Raw genomic sequence first — 23,155 nt, 5'->3', positions numbered from 1 at the left:
TGTTTGGGGCTTTTCAACTAATTGTAGAGCTGGAGACACATCCCAGTGAGCTGTCACTGGTTGTGGTCAATGCAGCCTTCCCTCTAGCCTTGAGCACTTCCCATGTTTAAATTACCTCATTGGACAGGGGCCATTTTGAAGAACAAACTGCTGTTATTTCTCCTCTTTAGAGGACCTTTATGGTGTTTATTTTACCTTTATTTAACTAGGCATGTTAAGAACAAATTCTTATTTTCAATGAAACAGTGGGTTAACTGCCTGTTCAGGGGTAGAATGACAGATTTGTACCTTGTTAGCTCGTGGATTAGAACTTGCAACCTTTCAGCTGGTAGTCCAACGCTCTAACCACTAGGCTACCCTGCCGTATACATTTACAGTCTAACTAGCTGATGTTGCTGTCCCCATGGGAGGTCAATGCACTTGGTCTGGTCTCACTGCTGTTGGAACTCACCCATTTTTTACATTTATTATAATTTTTTGTTGTTGAATTTTACCCCTTTTTCTCCCCAATTTCGTGGTATCCAATTGTTTAGTAGCTACTATCTTATTTTATCACTACAACTCTCGGGAGAGACTAAGGTTTAAAGTCATGCTTCCTCCGATACACAACCAAGCCGCACTGCTTCTTAACACAGCGCGCATCCAACCCGGAAGCCAGCCGCACCAATGTGTCAGAGGAAACACCGTGCACCTGGCAACCTTGGTTAGCGCGCACTGTGCCCGGCTCGCCACAGGAGTCACTGGTGCGCGATGAGTCAAGGATATCCCTACCGGCCAAGCCCTCCCTAACCTGGACGATGCTGGGCCAATTGTGCGTCTCCCCACGGACCTCCCGGTCGCGGCCGGTTGCGACAGAGCCTGTGCGTGAACCCAGAGTCTCTGGTGGCACAGCTCCCTAACCACTGTGCCACCCGGGAGGCCCTGGAACTCACCCATTTTAATTGAATTTTAATTTTGTCGCTTCATCATATAATGTCAAAGCCCCTTTTGATTTTCCAAGTTCTCCTATTAAAAAAGTAGAAATGGTAAATTATTTTTTAAGTACGAATGGAAAGATCCAGACCAGCTTTCAGAGTTGGGGGTATACAATACAGTATTATTTCTCTCAACTCCACACAAAAAAAGTATTCCTGTCCTTTGCTGCTACAATGTTTTGTTTACCAGAGAAAAGCAGAGGTTTCTGTCAATGACCAAAGCTTGCAGTAGGCCTATGTATTGTTTATGTGTGAATTGATAAATGATCGTCTTTCCCCTCTTCCAGACTGCCGTTCGAGCAGGACATAGAACACGGGAACGTGTCCCACTTGGGCGACTGTGATGGTAAGAGAAGTGTTTCTTTCTGTTTATTGCCATCCTGTAATGTTAAGCTGTATTTGTGTTGATTCAGTGTTTCTTACATAACTGCCTACTCAAGGGTAGAACATCATACACTACATTTTACATTTAAGTAATTTAGCAGACGCTCTTATCCAGAGCAATTAGCGTTGAGAGCCTTGCTCAAGGGCACATCAACATATTTCTCACCTAGTCGTCGCTGGGATTTAAACTAGTGACCTTTCGGCCCAGCGCTCTTAACCTCTATGCTACCTGCCGCTACTACTGCTGTCTAGCTCCATATCATCATTAATAATCAATCAAATGTATTTCATAAATCCCTTATTACATCAGCAGTTGTCACAACATTCTATTCAGACCCAGCCTAAAACCCCAAAGAGCAAGCAATGCAGATGTAGAAATCCCCATGTATGTTTTACCCATATTTGTTTTCTCCTCTGTTTACTCTTACTTTTGGCAATGTTCAGAAGCTCTCTTTTTCCTCTTCTGTAGCTTTGCTTTGTAGTTGTTTCTACTTCTGGTTAATTATTATGCGTCTCTGGGTATCCTCGCCTTGATGTTTTCCTAGTTGCTTTCTGATATGAAAATGATGGCGGCACAGCAAAGCAAAGGGATCCCTCAGACAGAAATCTCCTTGACTCCCTGGTCATTTTGATCCCACCGCTACTTCTGATGAGGCATTCGTGCAAATGAATCCTCCGCCTCTTCAAGTTCTCCAAGTTCATCTGCCATGCACCTGGAGAGCCACAAAGATCAATATTACATAAGTCTTCAGAGGGGCTGTTTGAAGATGCTCCCTCACCCCTGGAGCCCTCTGCACCACCCTGGACCCTGATCACTGTCTGTCTGGGGGTGCTGGTCCGGTGGCTTGTTACTCTTCCCCTAAGCTTGCTTGGCCCTGTGTCGGTCAGTATACATAAAGGTGCATTAGCCTCAGCACCCAGCGTCTCTTTGAGGATGTTGCCAGGATTCTCCCATCTGATCTGTCTTAGATAATGGTTCTGATACTGACATGACAAACGCGTGGCGGTCCTGACTACTGCTGACAAAGGTGTTGTTGGTTGTCACAAGATGAATGGTGCTGAATAGCCCTGTGTACGCTTGCCAAAAGGATGCGCAAGCATCATATCAGCTGCCAGAATCATTAAGCTCTGTGCCTTAGAAAGTGATGAACTTGTGCTTCAATTTCTTCCTCTGTCTGACATTGATGCTATTTTAGTTTTTACAGCACATAGCTTCCCCAGTGTACAACACTCAGATGGTCTAAACACATCTCTGAAGCCATCAACCTACTCAATAGACAGTCTGAAGAAGACGAAAAGCTGCAAGTAGAAAATAAATCAGTTATGACTTTCATCATTCAGTGTTACTATTTGAAACCTGTGAATTGTCACATCAGTCCATCACACACACACACACACACACACACACACACACACACACACACACACACACACACACACACACACACACACACACACACACACACACACACACACACACACACAGGTGTGAGTCTGCAAAGCTCTGAGGTAGATTAGACAGAAGAATCTCAGCTGAGTCCATATACCTCTATCTGACATATCCCACCTGTCTGAATCTCCAGCAGGCAGATAGAAGAGAGCCTGCTATGCTCCATCCATCTCTCTATGGGGTAATGCAACATTCATCACCCTCTCCCTCCCTCCTCCTCACTCTTTCTGAGTGAGGAGCATAGCTGGGCTCTGCAGCTCCTCAGTGGTGACACTGCACACAGCCGAAGCCACAGCCAAGTGCAAACCAGACCACACTCCCTCCCCCCAGGCCAGGCCTGTCGGCGACCCACAGAGGGAGATGGATGGACAGCTCTGATAACTTGCCTTTAACTGCCTCTCCCTCTCCTTAGCCAGAGAAAAGTAGCCGCACGAAGGAAAGGAGGGGGAATCGATTTTCATCTGCTCTTTGGCTCGATTTGAGTCAAATAAATATCAGGAGTGAATCTCTAAAGCAGTCTGCAGCCATGAGGGCTGAGGGAGAGGGTGAGGGAAGATGGTGCTGAGGAAGAGGGTGAGGGAAGAAGGTGATGAGGAGTGAGGGTGAGGGAAGAAGGTAATGAAGGGGTGAGGATGGAGGCGTGGCAGAGCTTGTGGTCCTGGACAGGGGCGCAACAGATGGAGTGAGGAGGCTACCGCCGTCTCTGGTGTCAACAAATTGTCAATGCTCCTGTTACCGACAGCGTGACAAGGCAGTAACTCTGCCAGGTGACACATGGAGGCTGCCTGCTCCTACTCTCTCACCTCGCTTCTGCTCCCACCTCTTTCGCTCTCTTTCTCACTCTCACTCTCTCGCCCTCCTCCCTCTACCTCAACTTCTCCCTCTGTAGTATCAAAGGTTCAGTGCATGTACAGTATATCCCATGGTGGTCTACCGCAGCCCAGTCCAAGATAAGAGGGCAGTGGTCGCTGTCCCTCTTCCTTTACACATCAACACAGAGATCTTCTTCAGAGATCAGGACAGGAGCTTGTTATGCCTGTCTCCTCTAAATCAGGCCTGATCAAAGCAGATGTAGACAACACAGCTTTTAATTGAGCTGACCTGTGGTGAAGGGCTGCTCAGTCAGTTGAGTCCAATCAGAGGTGTGTGTGTGTGTGTGTGTGTGTGTGTGTGTGTGTGTGTGTGTGTGTGTGTGTGTGTGTGTGTGTGTGTGTGTGTGTGTGTGTGTGTGTGTGTGTGTGTGTGTGTGTGTGTGTTTTTCCATGCGCTTGGCTCTGCATGCTGAGGGCCTCAATCACTCTGTCCCCAGAGCTTCCTAAGCCTAATGCTGGATGTATACTTCTAATCATGTTTACATTGAGCCCAGTCAGTTCTGAAACCTCCTCTAAACATGTCAGGTAATAAATTCCAGAGGTGTAAAAACAATAATGAGCAGGATTTATCTGTGGTGTCAACGGATGATATAACATGTCAGCTCCACTTACCAGCGTTTATTGCCCCACGCGGCCGCAGAGTTCAGGTTTTCCAGGTCGTGACCTGCCTGGCAGGAGTATTGGTTTCAGCAGGGTATGCTCGGCTTAGTGTTGGGCTAGACTTCAACCGTCTACTATTTCATTTGTTGTAAGGGACCTTTAGCTCTCGCAAAATGTTAAACAAAGTCAATAAGAAAAGGCTAGAACCCTAAAGTGATGTCCCAGCTAACAATTCTAGGGAGAGAGAATGTTTTTGTAATGTAATCCCTAATGTTTGAGTGTCCAGTTTTCCGTTAGTTATGGGAACATTCTATCTACAGTTGAAGTCGGAGGTTTACATACACCTTAGCCAAATACATTTAAACTCAGTCTTTCACTTTTCCTGACATTTAATCACAGTAAAAATTCCCTGTCTTAGGTCAGTTAGGATCACCACTTTATTTTAAGAATGTGATGTGTCAGAATAATAGTAGAGAGAATGATTTATTTCAGCTTTTATTTCTTTCATTGCATTCCCATTCCCAATGGGTCAGAAGTTTACATACACTCAATGAGTATTTGGTAGCATTGCCTTTAAAATGTTTAACTTGGGTCAAACGTTTTGGGTAGTCTTCCACAAGCTTCCCACAATAAGTTTGGTGAATTTTGGCTCATTCCTCCTGACAGAGCTGGTGTAATTGAGTCAGGTTTGTAAGGTCAGGGCTTTGTGAAGGCCATTCCAATACCTTGACTTTGTTGTCCTTAAGCCATTTTACCAGAACTTTGAAAGTATGCTTGGGGTCATTGTCCATTTGGAAGACCCATTTCGGACCAAGCTTTAACTTCCTGACTGATGTCTTGAGGTGTTGCTTCAATATATCCACATAATTCTCCTGCCTCATGATGCCATCTATTTTGTGAAGTGCACCAGTCCCTCCTGCAGCAAAGCAACCCCACAAGATGATGCTGCGTGCTTCACGGTTGGGATGGTGTTCTTCGGTTTGCAAGCTTCCCCCTTTTTCCTCCAAACATAACGATGGTCATTATGGTCAAACAGTTCTATTGTTGTTTCATCAGGCCAGAGGACATTTCTCCAAGAAGTACGATCTTTGTCCCCATGTGCAGTTGCAAACCGTAGTGTGGCTTTTTTATGGCGGTTTTGGAGCAGTGGCTTCTTCCTTGGTGAGCGGCCTTTCAGGTTATGTCGATATAGGACTCGTTTTACTGTGGATATAGATACTTTTGTACCTGTTTTCTCCAGCATCTTCACATGGTACTTTGCTGCTGTTCTAGAATTATTTTGCACTTTTCGCACCCAGGTACGTTAATCTCTAGGAGACGTCTCCTTCCTGAGCGGTATGAAGGCTGCGTGGTCCCATGGTGTTTATACTTGCGTACCATTGTTTGTACAGATGAACGTGGTCCTTCAGTCGTTTGGAAATTGCTCCCAAGGATGAACCAGACTTGTGGAGGTCTACAAAAAAAAAATCTGAGGTCTTGGCTGATTTTAACAAAAAATCACATGATGTCATGCAAAGAGGCACTGAGTTTGAAGGTAGGCCTTGAAATACATCCACAGGTACACCTCCAATTGACTCAGATGATGTCAATTAGCCTATCAGAAGCTTCTAAAGCCATGACATAATTTTGGGGAATTTTCTGTTTAAAGGCACAGTCAACTTAGTGTATGTAAACTTCTGACCCACTGGAATTGTGAATTATAAGTGAAATAATCTGTCTGTAAACAATTGTTGGAAAAATGACTTGTGTCTTGCACAAAGTAGATGTCCTAACCGACTTGCCAAAACTATAGTTTGTTAACAAGAAATTTGTGGAGTGGTTGAAAAAATAGTTTTAATGACTCCAACCTAAGTGTATGTAAACTTCCGACTTCAACTGTATGTTAGCAAAAACCTTCTGAGAACATTTTCAAATCAAATCAAATTTTATTTGTCACATACACATGGTTAGCAGATGTTAATGCGAGTGTAGCGAAATGCTTGTGCTTCTAGTTCCGACAATGCAGTAATAACCAACAAGTAATCTAACTAACAATTCCAAAACTACTGTCTTGTACACAGTGTGAGGGGATAAAGAATATGTACATAAGGATATATGAATGAGTGATGGTACAGAGCAGCATAGTCAAGATACAGTAGATGGTATCGAGTACAGTTTATACATATGAGATGAGTATGTAAACAAAGTGGCATAGTTAAAGTGGCTAGTGATACATGTATTACATAAGGATACAGTCGATGATATAGAGTACAGTATATACGTATGCATATGAGATGAATAATGTAGGGTAAGTAACATTATATAAGGTAGCAAGCATTGTTTAAAGTGGCTAGTGATATATTTACATCATTTCCCATCAATTCCCATTATTAAAGTGGCTGGAGTTGAGTCAGTGTCAGTGTGTTGGCAGCAGCCACTCAATGTTAGTGGTGGCTGTTTAACAGTCTGATGGCCTTGAGATAGAAGCTGTTTTTCAGTCTCTCGGTCCCAGCTTTGATGCACCTGTACTGACCTCGCCTTCTGGATGATAGCGGGGTGAACAGGCAGTGGCTCGGGTGGTTGATGTCCTTGATGATCTTTATGGCCTTCCTGTGACATCGGGTGGTGTAGGTGTCCTGGAGGGCAGGTAGTTTGCCCCCGGTGATGCATTGTGCAGACCTCACTACCCTCTGGAGAGCCTTACGGTTGAGGGCGGAGCAGTTGCCGTACCAGGCGGTGATACAGCCCGCCAGGATGCTCTCGATTGTGCATCTGTAGAAGTTTGTGAGTGCTTTTGGTGACAAGCCGAATTTCTTTAGCCTCCTGAGGTTGAAGAGGCGCTGCTGCGCCTTCTTCACAATGCTGTCTGTGTGAGTGGACCAATTCAGTTTGTCTGTGATGTGTATGCCGAGGAACTTAAAACTTACTACCCTCTCCACTACTGTTCCATCGATGTGGATAGGGGGGTGTTCCCTCTGCTGTTTCCTGAAGTCCACAATCATCTCCTTAGTTTTGTTGACGTTGAGTGTGAGGTTATTTTCCTGACACCACACTCCGAGGGCCCTCACCTCCTCCCTGTAGGCCGTCTCGTCGATGTTGGTAATCAAGCCTACCACTTGTGTCGTCCGCAAACTTGATGATTGAGTTGGAGGCATGCGTGGCCACGCAGTCGTGGGTGAACAGGGAGTACAGGAGAGGGCTCAGAACGCACCCTTGTGGGGCCCCAGTGTTGAGGATCAGCGGGGAGGAGATGTTGTTGCCTACCCTCACCACCTGGGGGCGGCCCGTCAGGAAGTCCAGTACCCAGTTGCACAGGGCGGGGTCGAGACCCAGGGTCTCGAGCTTGATGACGAGCTTGGAGGGTACTATGGTGTTGAATGCTGAGCTGTAGTCAATGAACAGCATTCTCACATAGGTATTCCTCTTGTCCAGATGGGTTAGGGCAGTGTGCAGTGTGGTTGAGATTGCATCGTCTGTGGACCTATTTGGGCGGTAAGCAAATTGGAGTGGGTCTAGGGTGTCAGGTAGGGTGGAGGTGATATGGTCCTTGACTAGTCTCTCAAAGCACTTCATGATGACGGAAGTGAGTGCTACGGGGCGGTAGTCGTTTAGCTCAGTTACCTTAGCTTTCTTGGGAACAGGAACAATGGTGGCCCTCTTGAAGCATGTGGGAACAGCAGACTGGTATAGGGATTGATTGAATATGTCCGTAAACACACCGGCCAGCTGGTCTGCGCATGCTCTGAGGGCGCGGCTGGGGATGCCGTCTGGGCCTGCAGCCTTGCGAGGGTTAACACGTTTAAATGTCTTACTCACCTCGGCTGCAGTGAAGGAGAGACCGCATGTTTTCGTTGCAGGCCGTGTCAGTGGCACTGTATTGTCCTCAAAGCGGGCAAAAAAGTTATTTAGTCTGCCTGGGAGCAGGACATCCTGGTCCGTGACTGGGCTGGATTTCTTCCTGTAGTCCGTGATTGACTGTAGACCCTGCCACATGCCTCTTGTGTCTGAGCCGTTGAATTGAGATTCTACTTTGTCTCTGTACTGACGCTTAGCTTGTTTGATAGCCTTGCGGAGGGAATAGCTGCACTGTTTGTATTCGGTCATGTTACCAGACACCTTGCCCTGATTAAAAGCAGTGGTTCGCGCTTTCAGTTTCACGCGAATGCTGCCATCAATCCACGGTTTCTGGTTAGGGAATGTTTTAATCGTTGCTATGGGAACGACATCTTCAACGCACGTTCTAATGAACTCGCACACCGAATCAGCGTATTCGTCAATGTTGTTGTCTGACGCAATACGAAACATGTCCCAGTCCACGTGATGGAAGCAGTCTTGGAGTGTGGAGTCAGCTTGGTCGGACCAGCGTTGGACAGACCTCAGCGTGGGAGCCTCTTGTTTTAGTTTCTGTCTATTTTAAACATATTTTCGTGTCGAAGTTAGGAGAACAGTTCAAACAGAACTTATCTAGAATGTAGTTAATGTTCTCAGAATATACAGTATTGATGACTCGTTTCATGAGACGTTGCAAGAACATTCATGTGTCTGTCATGCCCTGACCTTAGAGAGCCGTTTTATTTCTCTATTTGGTTAGGTCAGGGTGGGATTTGGGTGGGCATTCTATGTTTTTTATTTCTTTGTTTTTGGCCGAGTGTGGTTCCCAATCAGAGGCAGCTGTCTATCGTTGTCTCTGATTAGGAATCATACTTAGGCAGCCTTTTTCCCACCTAATGTTGTGGGTAATTATTTATTTTCTGTGTGTGTTTGTGTGCGCCACAGTTGTGTCACGTTCCGTTTCTGTTTACCTGTTTTTTCTGAAGGTTTCACTCCGATTAAAGATAAGGAATTACATGCACGCTGTGCTTTGGCTCAGCTATGACAAGGAGTTTGAAGACAGTGTACGTGACAGTGTTCTCTGAGGCCCCAGGGAAACAGGCAAAGGGGAAACAGGCCCCAGGGAAACAGGCCATAGGGAAACAGGCCCTAGGGAAACAGGTCATATGGAAACAGGCCCTAGGGAAACAGGCCCTTGGGAAACAGGCCTAGGGGCTGAGCTGACACTTTCATTACAGGGATAATGCACTTTACTGTTTGACCAAATAATGGTTTTAACAGCCAAAAAAATATGTTTTTGAAACATTTGATTGAGGTGACCTTGTAATGAATGTTCAGCTCGCACTGATGCGACTAATTAAATGTTTTACTCGCACAGCCAAGTCAAAGGCCATGTTCTGTTATGTTATAATCTCCACCCGGCACAGCCAAGTCAAAGGCCATGTTCTGTTATGTTATAATCTCCACCCGGCACAGCCAAGTCAAAGGCCATGTTCTGTTATGTTATAATCTCCACCCGGCACAGCCAAGTCAAAGGCCATGTTCTGTTATGTTATAATCTCCACCCGGCACAGCCAAGTCAAAGGCCATGTTCTGTTATGTTATAATCTCCACCCGGCACAGCCAAGTCAAAGGCCATGTTCTGTTATGTTATAATCTCCACCCGGCACAGCCAGAAGAGGACTGGCCACCCCTCATAGCCTGGTTCCTCTCTAGGTTTCTTCCTAGGTTTTGGCCTTTCTAGGGAGTTTTTCCTAGCCACCGTGCTTCTACACCTGCATTGCTTGCTGTTTGGGGTTTTAGGCTGGGTTTCTGTACAGCACTTTGAGATATCAGCTGATGTACGAAGGTCTAAGTTCAATATGTGGATAGATGTAGATGGCTAATATTAACTAGCTAACGTTGCCCATCAAATTAAGTTAGGCTAGCGAGAAAGCATTTCAGCCAGGTAGCAGGACAACAACAAATAAAATTGTGTACTGTATGACAGAGTGATAGACCGTTTTGTCAACATGAAAGAGAGAAGGATGGCACTGGCGTTTCTCTACAAGTCGGGGGAGTCAACATTTTTCTACTTGCACAAACACACAGGCACGCGCACAGGCACACACAGAAATCAGATCCATGGACAGCAGCATCATATTTAGCTTATGTTTATTGGACTAAATTGTTTTTGGTATCTTTGACTTACTGTATTAGACTAAGCATAGATTATTTGATGATGTTGAAATGGTGCTGGAATAGTGGAGGCATCTTCTGTTTTCTTTGCGACTTGTGGGAACTCTACGTGGTTCTAAATTAATAGTTGTTTAGTGGTCTGAAAATGTCGGAAACATGAACTTGCTTGTCCATGCTGTAGGTCATGTAACTGTTTGTTACATGCAATATGTTTTGTGGACTTCACCGGACAGATGTTGCTCTCCAGTTTTGTAATGAAACAAATGTGTGGTTGAATTTATTCTGCCACTGTGTCTTCTTATTGTCTCGGCCTTTAGGCCTATATATCACGGTTGCAAGGCATATGAACTAACAGGTTATAGATCAAACAACACAATTATCACAACACACAGGTTGTAATATGGATTTTTTTCTGGCTTGGCTTCCCATGTGATTTTACCCATGTACCACTACTGGTGTGAACAAAGACAAAAGACAATAGTCAACTCTTACGCTCCTTCGTCACTCTCTCGCCACTCGCTCCTTCCCCGCCGCCGTGAAAGCACTCAGGCATAATGACATGCCTTCACCAGCGAGCCGAGCAGTTACAGATGGAAGCAATTATGGCACTGTGAAAATATTTTCCGAAGTAAGCCAGTGTTTTGACTTGGAGAACAGCGGGTTGCAATCAGTTTAATTGAGGTCCACAGCACATCAATGAAGTGAGAGCATGAGTGAACCGAAGCAGTTGCGTGATGTTAGCGGGTGACAACTGCAGAGCAAGGACTCCGGGGGAGTGGAAGCGGGAGGGAGAGAAAATTAGTTGGCAAATTTACGACATCGGGTCATTCTAATTGGTGCGGCTTGGTGTGGGTTAGGGAGTGTTCCTCTTTGAGGCCTGAAAGGAGACCGTAAAGACTAGTGCTATATATTTACATTGGGATAAAGATTAGTGCTTTATATTTACATTGTGGGAGTAGTAAGTACAGCATTTAAACCTCCAGATGACAAATGGGTTCCCTGACGCTGAACCCGGCTGAGACACTGCAGAAGTCCATTTCTGTCTGCTATGGGAGGGCTTGGTGACCTTGACTACGCTGAAGTCATCCCTGCTTGGCTGTCTTCGCTCCGCTCCTCACACAACGAGAGGGAGGGTGAAGCGACCCACACACAGCAGACGCCAGCCTACCATTCCACTCACACACATCTCAACCATGGAGCAAAGATCTGAGATGCTTGAACTGCAGCTCTGACTGACGCCCCTCGCTACACAAGAGGTGCGGGTTTGTGAAATGTGAGGGCCTACGTTCCTCTGCAGAGGATGAGCGGGTGGTGGGAAGGGGGTGGGTGCAGTTCGTTTCAAAGAGTGCAGCATCAATCCTGAATATCTGGAGAGATGTGAGAACTCCTGGAGGGCTTCTTCTCTTTCACTTGGGTCTCTCCTGTGAGGAGTGTGGTGAGGAGAGAGAGGCAGGAGAGATGGGGAGTCGTGTGTCAGCCACCTGCAGGAGAGAGAGAGCAGGGAGAGCAGAGAGAGACCAGATAGCAGGGTGAAAACTGATAGGCTAGCAGCTCTGGTATCAGCTGGTATCAGAGAGAGCAAGCAGCGGTCGTGAGAGGCCCTACCGCTGGCTAACACACCACCATTGGGCTGCTGCATGTCAACAGGAAATAAAGAACCCCAACGATACACATTCATGTCGAACTGCAGAGTGCTGATCTGGTGATGGATAATTGCGTTCTACAGATGTCAGATCTTAATTGGATCCCTTTTGTGCAGGAGGAAAATAATCCTGCAGCTTTAAGATTTGAATAGCTGAAAAAATATCTAGAACTGCTGCCAGGGGGCAGCTGGAAGCGGTGTTTGTATATACAACGCCCACCATACCTCCATTGTACCTTATGTAGGGTACATGCAGGCTACAGCGCATCTCGTGTGAATTCTAATGTGGATTATTATAAATGGACATATTTGTAGGGGGTATATGTATTTTACGTTAGGAAAAAGCAATTGTTTTAGATTGATTGTTTTATTGTATGTTGAAGGCAAGCAATAGGCAGAGTCAATTATTGGTTTTCCACAATGCCTGTGTGTTCCAGCGGTTACAGCCACTGACCTGGCACACATATGCCAGAGTCAACATGGGTTTGAATCCGGCCTACTGCCCTTTGACTCATAGATTAAGGTCTATTTTTGATGCATTCATTCTGTGTGGTTACAGGGTTAATTCCGCATGGATACAGAGTTAAAACAGAAATAATTCAAATGTTAACAGTTTAGGCATTAATTCCGAGTGGTAAAGGTTTCGGGAAAGCTTAAAACAAAATCATTAAAAAAACGACGCACCTATATATCATCAGTATTCATAGTATTCTTAGTGCTTTCTAGAGCGTTGTGAACTGCCGTAGTGCAGTGGTCTATGTAGCGTGCGCCAGGCTCCAAGCCTCATGAGTTCACACCCAATGCTGGGTGATTATACTGTAGTGACCAGCCTGAGCCTACATTAGATCCAAAAGTGAATTGTGTTTTCTTTGATGTGTAAATGATCAGACTATTCATTTTACTTCTTAAAATGATTTAAATAAAGTGTCTCAGCTCAGCAAAATTGTCTTTGGATAGACTCAAGTGCATAAACAAGTTGACAGCTTTCTGAAATGAAATATTAAAAGCCACACAATGCAGGCTTTCAATCCACACCAAAGACCAGAACAATATTGATAAATTATACATAGGCTACTGCCTAACTATAAAACGTGGATGAGCATCCACACTGGAGAAAAATGTATCGTTCAACAGTAGGCCTACATCTGTCAATCAACTGATGGCCCAAATCAGCTCATGAACTCAGCCAGGGAAACACAGCAGCCTATTATTCGTCTTCACACCTTTCATTATGTAACAATGGAGAGGCTAACAGTTAGCCTACAGAATGTGGCCTAATGGAAAATAAACCAAAATAACAACGGCCTATTGCAACCATCAATGGCACTAAGATTATCACAAGCTGATGTCTCGTTAAACCATCAATACACGCTAAATTCACCCGCACAGCTGATCTCAATTGCAACCATTATTGGTCACCATTACCGCTCACTAAAAGATGTCAGTGTTACCTTAGTCCTGCTTGCAACCAAAGTCTTTCAAGATACAGAACCAATCAAAACGTTGGACACACCTACTCATTCAAGGATTTTTCTTTATTTTTTACTATTTTCTACATTGTAGAATAATAGTTAAGACCTCAAAACTATGAAATAACATATATGGAATAATTTAGTAACTAAAGAAGTGTTAAACAAATCAAAATATATTTTAGATTTTAGATTCTTCAAAGTAGCCACCCTTTGCCTTGATGACAACTTTTCACACTCTTGGCATTCCCAGCTTCACCTGGAATTCTTTCCCAACAGTCTTGAAGGAGTTCCCACATATGCTGAGCACTTGTTGGGTGCTTTTCCTTCACTCTGCGGTCCAACTCATCCCAAACCATCTCAATTGGGTTGAGGTTGGGTGATTGTGGCGACCAGGTCATCTGATGCAGCACTCCATAACTCTCCTTCTTGGTCAAATAGCCCTTACACAGCCTGGAGGTGTGTTGGGTCATTGTCCTGTTGAAAAACAAATGATAGTCCCACTAAGCGCAAACCAGATGGGATAGCGTATTGTTGCAGAATGCTGTGGTAGCCATGCTGCCTTGAGTGTGCCTTGAATTCTAAATAAATCACTGACAGTGACACAAGCAAAGCACCATCACACCTCCTCCATGCTTCAGGGTGGGAACCACACATGCGGAGATCATCCGTTCATCTACTCATCTACAGTGCAGCAAACTCTCTCCAGAAGTTCAGTGAGGATCTCTGAATGATCCAATGTTGACCTAAATGACTAATGATGATAAATACAATCCACCTGTGTGTAATCAAGTCTCCGTATAAATGCACCTGCACTGTGATAGTCTCAGAGGTCCGTTAAAAGCGCAGAGAGCATCATGAAGAACAAGGAACACACCAGGCAGGTCCGAGATACTGTTGTGAAGAAGTTTAAAGCCAGATTTGGATACAAAAAGATTTCCCAAGCTTTAAACATCCCAAGGAGCACTGTGCAAGCGATAATATTGAAATGGAAGGAGTATCAGACCACTGCAAATCTACCAAGACCTGGCCGTCCCTCTAAACTTTCAGCTCATACAAGGAGAAGACTGATCAGAGATGCAGCCAAGAGGCCCATGATCACTCTGGATGAACTGCAGAGATCTACAGCTGAGGTGGGAGACTCTGTCCATAGGACAACAATCAGTCGTATATTGCACAAATCTGGCCTTTATGGAAGAGTGGCAAGAAGAAAGCCATTTCTTAAAGATATCTATAAAAAGTGTCGTTTAAAGTTTGCCACAAGCCACCTGGGAGACACACCAAACATGTGGAAGAAGGTGCTCTGGTCAGATGAAACCAAAATTGAACTTTTTGGCAACAATGCAAAACGTTATGTTTGGCGTAAAAGCAACACAGCTGAACACACCATCCCCACTGTCAAACATGGTGGTGGCAGCATCATGGTTTGGGCCTGCTTTTCTTCAGCAGGGACAGGGAAGATGGTTAAAATTGATGGGAAGATGGATGGAGCCAAATACAGGACCATTCTGGAAGAAAACCTGATGGAGTCTGCAAAAGACCTGAGACTGGGACGGAGATTTGTCTTCCAACAAGACAATGATCCAAAACATAAAGCAAAATCTACAATGGAATGGTTCAAAAATAAACATATCCAGGTGTTAGAATGGCCAAGTCAAAGTCCAGACCTGAATCCAATCGAGAATCTGTGGAAAGAACTGAAAACTGCTGTTCACAAATGCTCTCCATCCAACCTCACTGAGCTCGAGCTGTTTTGCAAGGAGGAATGGGAAAAATGTTCAGTCTCTCGATGTGCAAAACTGATAGAGACATACCCCAAGCGACTTACAGCTGTAATCGCAGCAAAAGGTGGCGCTACAAAGTATTAACTTAAGGGGGCTGAAAAATTTTGCACGCCCAATTTTTCAGTTTTTGATTTGTTAAAAAAGTTTGAAATATCCAATAAATGTCGTTCCACTTCATGATTGTGTCCCACTTGTTGTTGATTCTTCACAAAAAAATACAGTTTTATATCTTTATGTTTGAAGCCTGAAATGTGGCAAAAGGTCGCAAAGTTCAAGGGGGCCGAATACTTTCGCAAGGCACTGTATGTTCTGTGTTTGAGCTCTAGCTACATGGGGGGTATCAAATGAATCTTTAGGTTGGCAGGGATGTATGACTTAATTGCAACATCAAATTTCCACCGAGTGACTATATCTTTGTGCATCAAAAATATGATGTTGCCTGCTTACGCGCTGTAGGTATCCATATCTCCTGTATACGCCCCAACACCACCACAATGTTTGAGAGAGGTTGGTGTTGTATAAATTTTGTTTTTATAGTAAAGTGTAACTTTTAGGCACATCCAGTGTGTAAAAACAGTGCAATTACCACATTCGGACACTTTGGAGAGGTTGAAAGGACACTTGAATGTATCCTGGATACCCTATAACACCACAATGTTTGAGTGAGGTTGATATGGTAGAAATTGTGTTTTATACTGAACAAATGGCATTTAGGGATTGCACATATGTAATAGCCCTGGTATTATCTCATTTACAGACATATGCCACTTTGGAGAGGTTTAAGCACACTTGGAAACGTCCCGTGACCACACCTGACACCACTTACTAAAACATCTGCCCGTGTCTAGTTGTTAGGTCTAACAATCCCATTTTTTCTGATATTGTTCACATGTTGTGGAAGCCATCTGATACGTTTCCAGCTCTAGTCATCAATAATTCACTTATAGCTTGTCAATGAAACATTTTAAACGGTTATTTTGTGTGTGCTTGATCTTGTGTATTCTGAACTATGTAACTCTTATCTATCTTCTGATCATTTCCTCCTAATCTCCAAGATGTTGTCTTTCCAAATATACCACGTTTTTGCATGTCAGACTCATGTAATTACACATTGAGAGAAAATGATTTTGAACGCAAGCCCTGATCCCAATGATTCGACTGCCCCCACATGGAGAGAAAGAGAACTGCTCGTTTTCAGGGACTCGTGAGACTCATTTGAATCTCCTGATGCAGCAGGAAAACTCTCTGTGGCAAAAGAGTGATCAAGTTAAGATCCGACATCTTTATGCTGCATGGCTGAGAAATAGTGTTCTTACCCGCAGTTAGTTGGGTCCCAGAGCCCCATAATGCCTCATTCTTAACCCCCACAGAGTGACATCCTTTTGAGACCCTTGGGATTAGCACTGTCCCTAATCCAGCACTCTGTTCGCAGGTAAAAAATCCAATCAAAGTTTATTGGTCGTGTTTAGCAGGAGTTATAGCGGTGTAGCGAAATGCTTATGTTGCTTCCTCCTAAGAATGCAGTCGAATGTCAAGAATGTACATAGAATATAGAGTGAGCTATGTCAAGAATGTACAGCAGTACATAGAATATAGAGTGAGCTATGTCAAGAATGTACAGCAGTACATAAAATATAGAGTGAGCTATGTCAAGAATGTACAGCAGTACATAGAATATAGAGTGAGCTATGTCAAGAATCCAGTATATAAATAAATATCCGATGTGTATAAACGGTGCAAATAAAATACAATGTACAGTAGAAGAAATATTAGAATAAGCAATGTCGGGGATACAGTATTTAAAAACACAGTGTGAAACAGGAATTGACCAGTGGTTCAATGTCTCTATAACATGGGATAGCAGCGTTGGCTGTGTGTGTGTGTGTGTGTGTGTGTGTGTGTGTGTGTGTGTGTGTGTGTGTGTGTGTGTGTGTGTGTGTGTGTGTGTGTGTGTGTGTGTGTGTGTGTGTGTGTGTGTGTGTGTGTGTGTGTGTGTGTGTGTGTGTGTGTGTGTGTGTGTGTGTGTGTGTGTGTGTGTGCCCCACAGAAGAAATACAGTATCAACCCACAGAGAAGCACAAGATTGAACTTCACTCAACTTTCTAGAGTTTACCCTGTTAGTTAACACTATTAACGTTTCCATTTACTGTGGGAATTGTAATCGAATCAACGCAATACTAGCCACTTCCAATGCAACATACCGAAACAAAACGAACTACGCAAGACTTAGTATGCAAAACTAACTAAGCAAGAGATTTTGTTGTAGGCAGAACGCATCGGAGTAGGATTCTATTGCATTGACAAGCACCTGTACTCTACACAGACAGTGTGGCATAACCAATCAGGGCAGCAGTTGGCCTACATGCAAATAGACCATTGCCACATACTGTATGGATCTGTGCCATTTTATGAGTAGATGCGCTTGTTTTGAGATCAGAGCGAGAGCTGCATGTAGCCATGTGTGCACATTTTGTTCATATCCTTTGCTAGTTAGTGAATTATTTGCACAGTTATAGATCATTTGTAGTCAGCAATGGGAGAGTGATTGCTTCCTACAAGAGCACAAAATGGGTACATTTCTTTGAAAAGCCAGTCAGGTAAAAAAACAAATTGAGAGGCAGTGTTTTATTTTGAAGAAACTAAGTACCCAAAAGGCATAATGTGTCTGATTCTCTGTAATAAGAATAATAATGCATTTTATTTTGTAAAGGGGTTTCTTGCATCATTTCTTGCATTTTCAGTCACCTCCTTGTCTGAAGGACAAGTGGATAAACAGGTTAATGTCAGGCCTTGCATGTTTTTATTTTTAATTAGGCAAGTCAGTTAAGAACAAATTCTTATTTACAATGACGGCCTAGAAACAGTGGGCTAACTGCCTTGTTCAGGGGTAGAATGACAGATTTTTACCTTGTCAGCTCGGGGATTCGAGCTAGCAATCTTCCGGTTACTGGCCCAACGCTCTAATCACTAGGCTACCTGCCGCCCCTTATGAATGTCGGCCTACATTGAACACCACACATTGGCTGCTACTGTAGATTGAATGAAAGAACAGCTATTTCCATGTTAAAATGTAATGGGATACATTAGCTCCATTGTTTTTGATGGTAGGCAACTCTGGGAGGCCTACATTATGATCAAATAGCCACAGTAGCCTACATGGCCACTGTTAAAACTGTAACTTAAAACGGGTACAGCCTCAGTGTTCACGGTAAACGCACGCTGGAAGTTGCACAGCATTTTCACAATGTTCAAATTTGCGCTCAGCAGACTTGAAATTTGCTCAGTGCCTGAAAAATATTAGAGGGAACATTGTTTGTGAGTATGAGGTGTGTGTGCTAGCTTGTGTGTGCGTGTTTTGTATGAGTGAGTGAGTGCATCACCTGGTAGACCGCTAGTGATGGCTGTTAAACAGGTTGATGGCCTGGTAAGAGGGTCTTAGGGGCCATGACAAATTTCTTCAGCCACCTGAGGTGACTCCAAATGAATCATCAGCACCTCTACAACTTGATGATTGATTTGGAGTCATGCGTGGCCACTCAGTCATGGATGAACAGGAAGTACAGGAAGGGGCTGAGCACATACCCCTGGGGGACCCCCGTTTTGAGGATCAGCATGGCGGAGGTATTGTTGCCTTCCCTCACCACCTGGGGTAGGCCCGTCAGGATGCAAACTGGGTGTCTGATGCCTCATCTTTCTGAGGATTGGCCTCATTGTGTACAGGAGGCATTTTTAGAGCCAGGACCCATTTTTAGAGCCAGGACCCATTTTTAGAACCAGGACCCATTAAGGAGAGGAGGTATGGTGCAGGAGACATTTTATAAAACGTGTGTCGCAAATCAGAGGAGAAGATTCAATCAGTCAACCAGATGGGCTGGAGTTTCAACCAAGGCTGGATGGTGTAATCATCCACCTACTAAACCTTCAGCAATGTCAAATCAAATCAATCAAATCAAATTTTTATTTGTCACATACACATGGTTAGCAGATGTTAATGCGAGTGTAGCGAAATGCTTGTGCTTCTAGTTCCGACAATGCAGTAATAACCAACAAGTAATCTAACTAACAATTCCAAAACTACTGTCTTGTACACAGTGTGAGGGGATAAAGAATATGTACATAAGGATATATGAATGAGTGATGGTACAGAGCAGCATAGGCAGATACAGTAGATTGTATCGAGTACAGTATATACATATGAGATGAGTATGTAAACAAAGTGGCATAGTTAAAGTGGCTAGTGATACATGTATTACATAAGGATACAGTCGATGATATAGAGTACAGTATATACGTATGCCTATGAGATGAATAATGTAGGGTAAGTAACATTATATAAGGTAGCATTGTTTAAAGTGGCTAGTGATATATTTACATCATTTCCCATCAATTCCCATTATTAAAGTGGCTGGAGTTGAGTCAGTGTCAGTGTGTTGGCAGCAGCCACTCAATGTTAGTGGTGGCTGTTTAACAGTCTGATAGCCTTGAGATAGAAGCTGTTTTTCAGTCTCTCGGTCCCAGCTTTGATGCACCTGTACTGACCTCGCCTTCTGGATGATAGCGGGGTGAACAGGCAGTGGCTCGGGTGGTTGATGTCCTTGATGATCTTTATGGCCTTCCTGTGACATCGGGTGGTGTAGGTGTCCTGGAGGGCAGGTAGTTTGCCCCCGGTGATGCGTTGTGCAGACCTCACTACCCTCTGGAGAGCCTTACGGTTGAGGGCGGAGCAGTTGCCGTACCAGGCGGTGATACAGCCCGCCAGGATGCTCTCGATTGTGCATCTGTAGAAGTTTGTGAGTGCTTTTGGTGACAAGCCGAATTTCTTCAGCCTCCTGAGGTTGAAGAGGCGCTGCTGCGCCTTCTTCACAATGCTGTCTGTGTGAGTGGACCAATTCAGTTTGTCTGTGATGTGTATGCCGAGGAACTTAAAACTTGCTACCCTCTCCACTACTGTTCCATCGATGTGGATAGGGGGGTGTTCCCTCTGCTGTTTCCTGAAGTCCACAATCATCTCCTTAGTTTTGTTGACGTTGAGTGTGAGGTTATTTTCCTGACACCACACTCCGAGGGCCCTCACCTCCTCCCTGTAGGCCGTCTCGTCGTTGTTGGTAATCAAGCCTACCACTGTTGTGTCGTCCGCAAACTTGATGATTGAGTTGGAGGCGTGCGTGGCCACGCAGTCGTGGGTGAACAGGGAGTACAGGAGAGGGCTCAGAACGCACCCTTGTGGGGCCCCAGTGTTGAGGATCAGCGGGGAGGAGATGTTGTTGCCTACCCTCACCACCTGGGGGCGGCCCGTCAGGAAGTCCAGTACCCAGTTGCACAGGGCGGGGTCGAGACCCAGGGTCTCGAGCTTGATGACGAGCTTGGAGGGTACTATGGTGTTGAATGCCGAGCTGTAGTCAATGAACAGCATTCTCACATAGGTATTCCTCTTGTCCAGATGGGTTAGGGCAGTGTGCAGTGTGGTTGAGATTGCATCGTCTGTGGACCTATTTGGGCGGTAAGCAAATTGGAGTGGGTCTAGGGTGTCAGGTAGGGTGGAGGTGATATGGTCCTTGACTAGTCTCTCAAAGCACTTCATGATGACGGAAGTGAGTGCTACGGGGCGGTAGTCGTTTAGCTCAGTTACCTTAGCTTTCTTGGGAACAGGAACAATGGTGGCCCTCTTGAAGCATGTGGGAACAGCAGACTGGTATAGGGATTGATTGAATATGTCCGTAAACACACCGGCCAGCTGGTCTGCGCATGCTCTGAGGGCGCGGCTGGGGATGCCGTCTGGGCCTGCAGCCTTGCGAGGGTTAACACGTTTAAATGTCTTACTCACCTCGGCTGCAGTGAAGGAGAGACCGCAAGTTTTCGTTGCAGGCCGTGTCAGTGGCACTGTATTGTCCTCAAAGCGGGCAAAAAAGTTATTTAGTCTGCCTGGGAGCAGGACATCCTGGTCCGTGACTGGGCTGGATTTCTTCCTGTAGTCCGTGATTGACTGTAGACCCTGCCACATGCCTCTTGTGTCTGAGCCGTTGAATTGAGATTCTACTTTGTCTCTGTACTGACGCTTAGCTTGTTTGATAGCCTTGCGGAGGGAATAGCTGCACTGTTTGTATTCGGTCATGTTACCAGACACCTTGCCCTGATTAAAAGCAGTGGTTCGCGCTTTCAGTTTCACACGAATGCTGCCATCAATCCACGGTTTCTGGTTAGGGAATGTTTTAATCGTTGCTATGGGAATGACATCTTCAACGCACGTTCTAATGAACTCGCACACCGAATCAGCGTATTCGTCAATGTTGTTGTCTGATGCAATACGAAACATGTCCCAGTCCACGTGATGGAAGCAGTCTTGGAGTGTGGAGTCAGCTTGGTCGGACCAGCGTTGGACAGACCTCAGCGTGGGAGCCTCTTGTTTTAGTTTCTGTCTGTAGGCAGGGATCAACAAAATGGAGTCGTGGTCAGCTTTTCCGAAAGGGGGGCGGGGCAAGGCCTTATATGCGTCGCGGAAGTTAGAGTAACAATGATCCAAGGTCTTTCCACCCCTGGTTGCGCAATCGATATGCTGATAAAATTTGGGGAGTCTTGTTTTCAGATTAGCCTTGTTAAAATCCCCAGCTACAATGAATGCAGCCTCCGGATAAATGGTTTCCAGTTTGCAAAGAGTCAAATAAAGTTCATTCAGAGCCAACGATGTGTCTGCTTGGGGGGGGATATATACGGCTGTGATTATAATCGAAGAGAATTCTCTTGGTAGATAATGCGGTCTACATTTGATTGTGAGGAATTCTAAATCAGGTGAACAGAAGGATTTGAGTTCCTGTATGTTTCTTTCATCACACCATGTCACGTTAGTCATAAGGCATACGCCCCCGCCCCTCTTTTTACCAGAAAGATGTTTTTTCCTGTCTGCGCGATGCGTGGAGAAACCTGTTGGCTGCACCGCTTCGGATAGCGTCTCTCCAGTAAGCCACGTTTCCGTGAAGCAAAGAACGTTACAGTCTCTGATGTCCCTCTGGAATGCTACCCTTGCTCGGATTTCATCAACCTTGTTGTCAAGAGACTGGACATTGGCAAGAAGAATGCTAGGGAATGGTGCACGATGTGCCCGTCTCCGGAGTCTGACCAGAAGACCGCCTCGTTTCCCTCTTTTTCGGAGTCGTTTTTTTGGGTCGCTGCATGGGATCCACTCCGTTGTCCTGTTTGTAAGGCAGAGCACAGGATCCGCGTCGCGAAAAGCGTATTCTTGGTCGTACTGATGGTGAGTTGACGCTGATCTTATATTCAGTAGTTCTTCTCGACTGTATGTGATGAAACCTAAGATGACCTGGGGTACTAATGTAAGAAATAACACGTAAAAAAACAAAAAACTGCATAGTTTCCTAGGAACGCGAAGCGAGGCGGCCATCTCTGTCGGCGCCGGAAGTCAATGTCCCATGTGTGATGGGAACAAATCCAACACATCAACACTGAGGTGTTAACCTCAACAAATAGTAGTGTGTTTTCTCCTGCAGTCATATATCATGGTGCATACAGCCATGGCACACTAGATGTATGTCTTTAGCATGTGAGAAAGATTAAGTTGAAATTGCGAGGTACGTGATTGGGGAATGTGAGATTGAAACTCCCGGTGGATCGTTAGACTAATAACACGGCCCAGGTATATAATTTATTGCCTGTGACGTATCTCCTGAATATTTATTAATAGTTTATACGGTGTTCTTTTCCTTTACACCTAAATTGAGGATATAAATGACTACCCAACGCCAGCCACAACCATAATCGTAGGGTACAGGGTGTTATTGGAAACGGCATCCCTCCGAGACACACTTCTCTGAAAAACAATCCACAGCACAGCTGTTTTATTTACATTGAATGCAGCTGAAAGTGCTAACAGCATCCACCTTGTTAAGTTGTTGCAAAAGGCTGAGGCGTGATATGAAAAGCAAGGTTAGAATGTATTAAAATAAGATATCATGTTTTGTATAACACAAACGAACCACT

The 23,155-nt window shown here is 44.8% G+C and overlaps 1 protein-coding gene across 2 annotated transcripts in view; it reads left to right on the top strand.

The window, feature by feature from the left end:
• The window catches only part of LOC139409211 (sema domain, transmembrane domain (TM), and cytoplasmic domain, (semaphorin) 6Bb), a 137,682-nt gene that overhangs the window by 104,197 nt on the left and 10,330 nt on the right, over positions 1 to 23,155 (top strand). For both annotated transcript variants that reach the window (XM_071154045.1, XM_071154046.1), the window contains exon 16: positions 1,262 to 1,320. In XM_071154045.1, the coding sequence (XP_071010146.1) occupies positions 1,262 to 1,320 (59 nt within the window). The remainder of the gene's footprint in view (positions 1 to 1,261; positions 1,321 to 23,155) is intronic.

The sequence above is a fragment of the Oncorhynchus clarkii genome, chromosome 5 (genome assembly GCF_045791955.1).
Source record: "Oncorhynchus clarkii lewisi isolate Uvic-CL-2024 chromosome 5, UVic_Ocla_1.0, whole genome shotgun sequence".
In the NCBI taxonomy this organism is placed as follows: Eukaryota; Metazoa; Chordata; class Actinopteri; order Salmoniformes; family Salmonidae; genus Oncorhynchus; species Oncorhynchus clarkii.
Note: the sequence above shows the minus strand (reverse complement) of the source record. Positions and strands in the feature narration are given on the sequence as shown.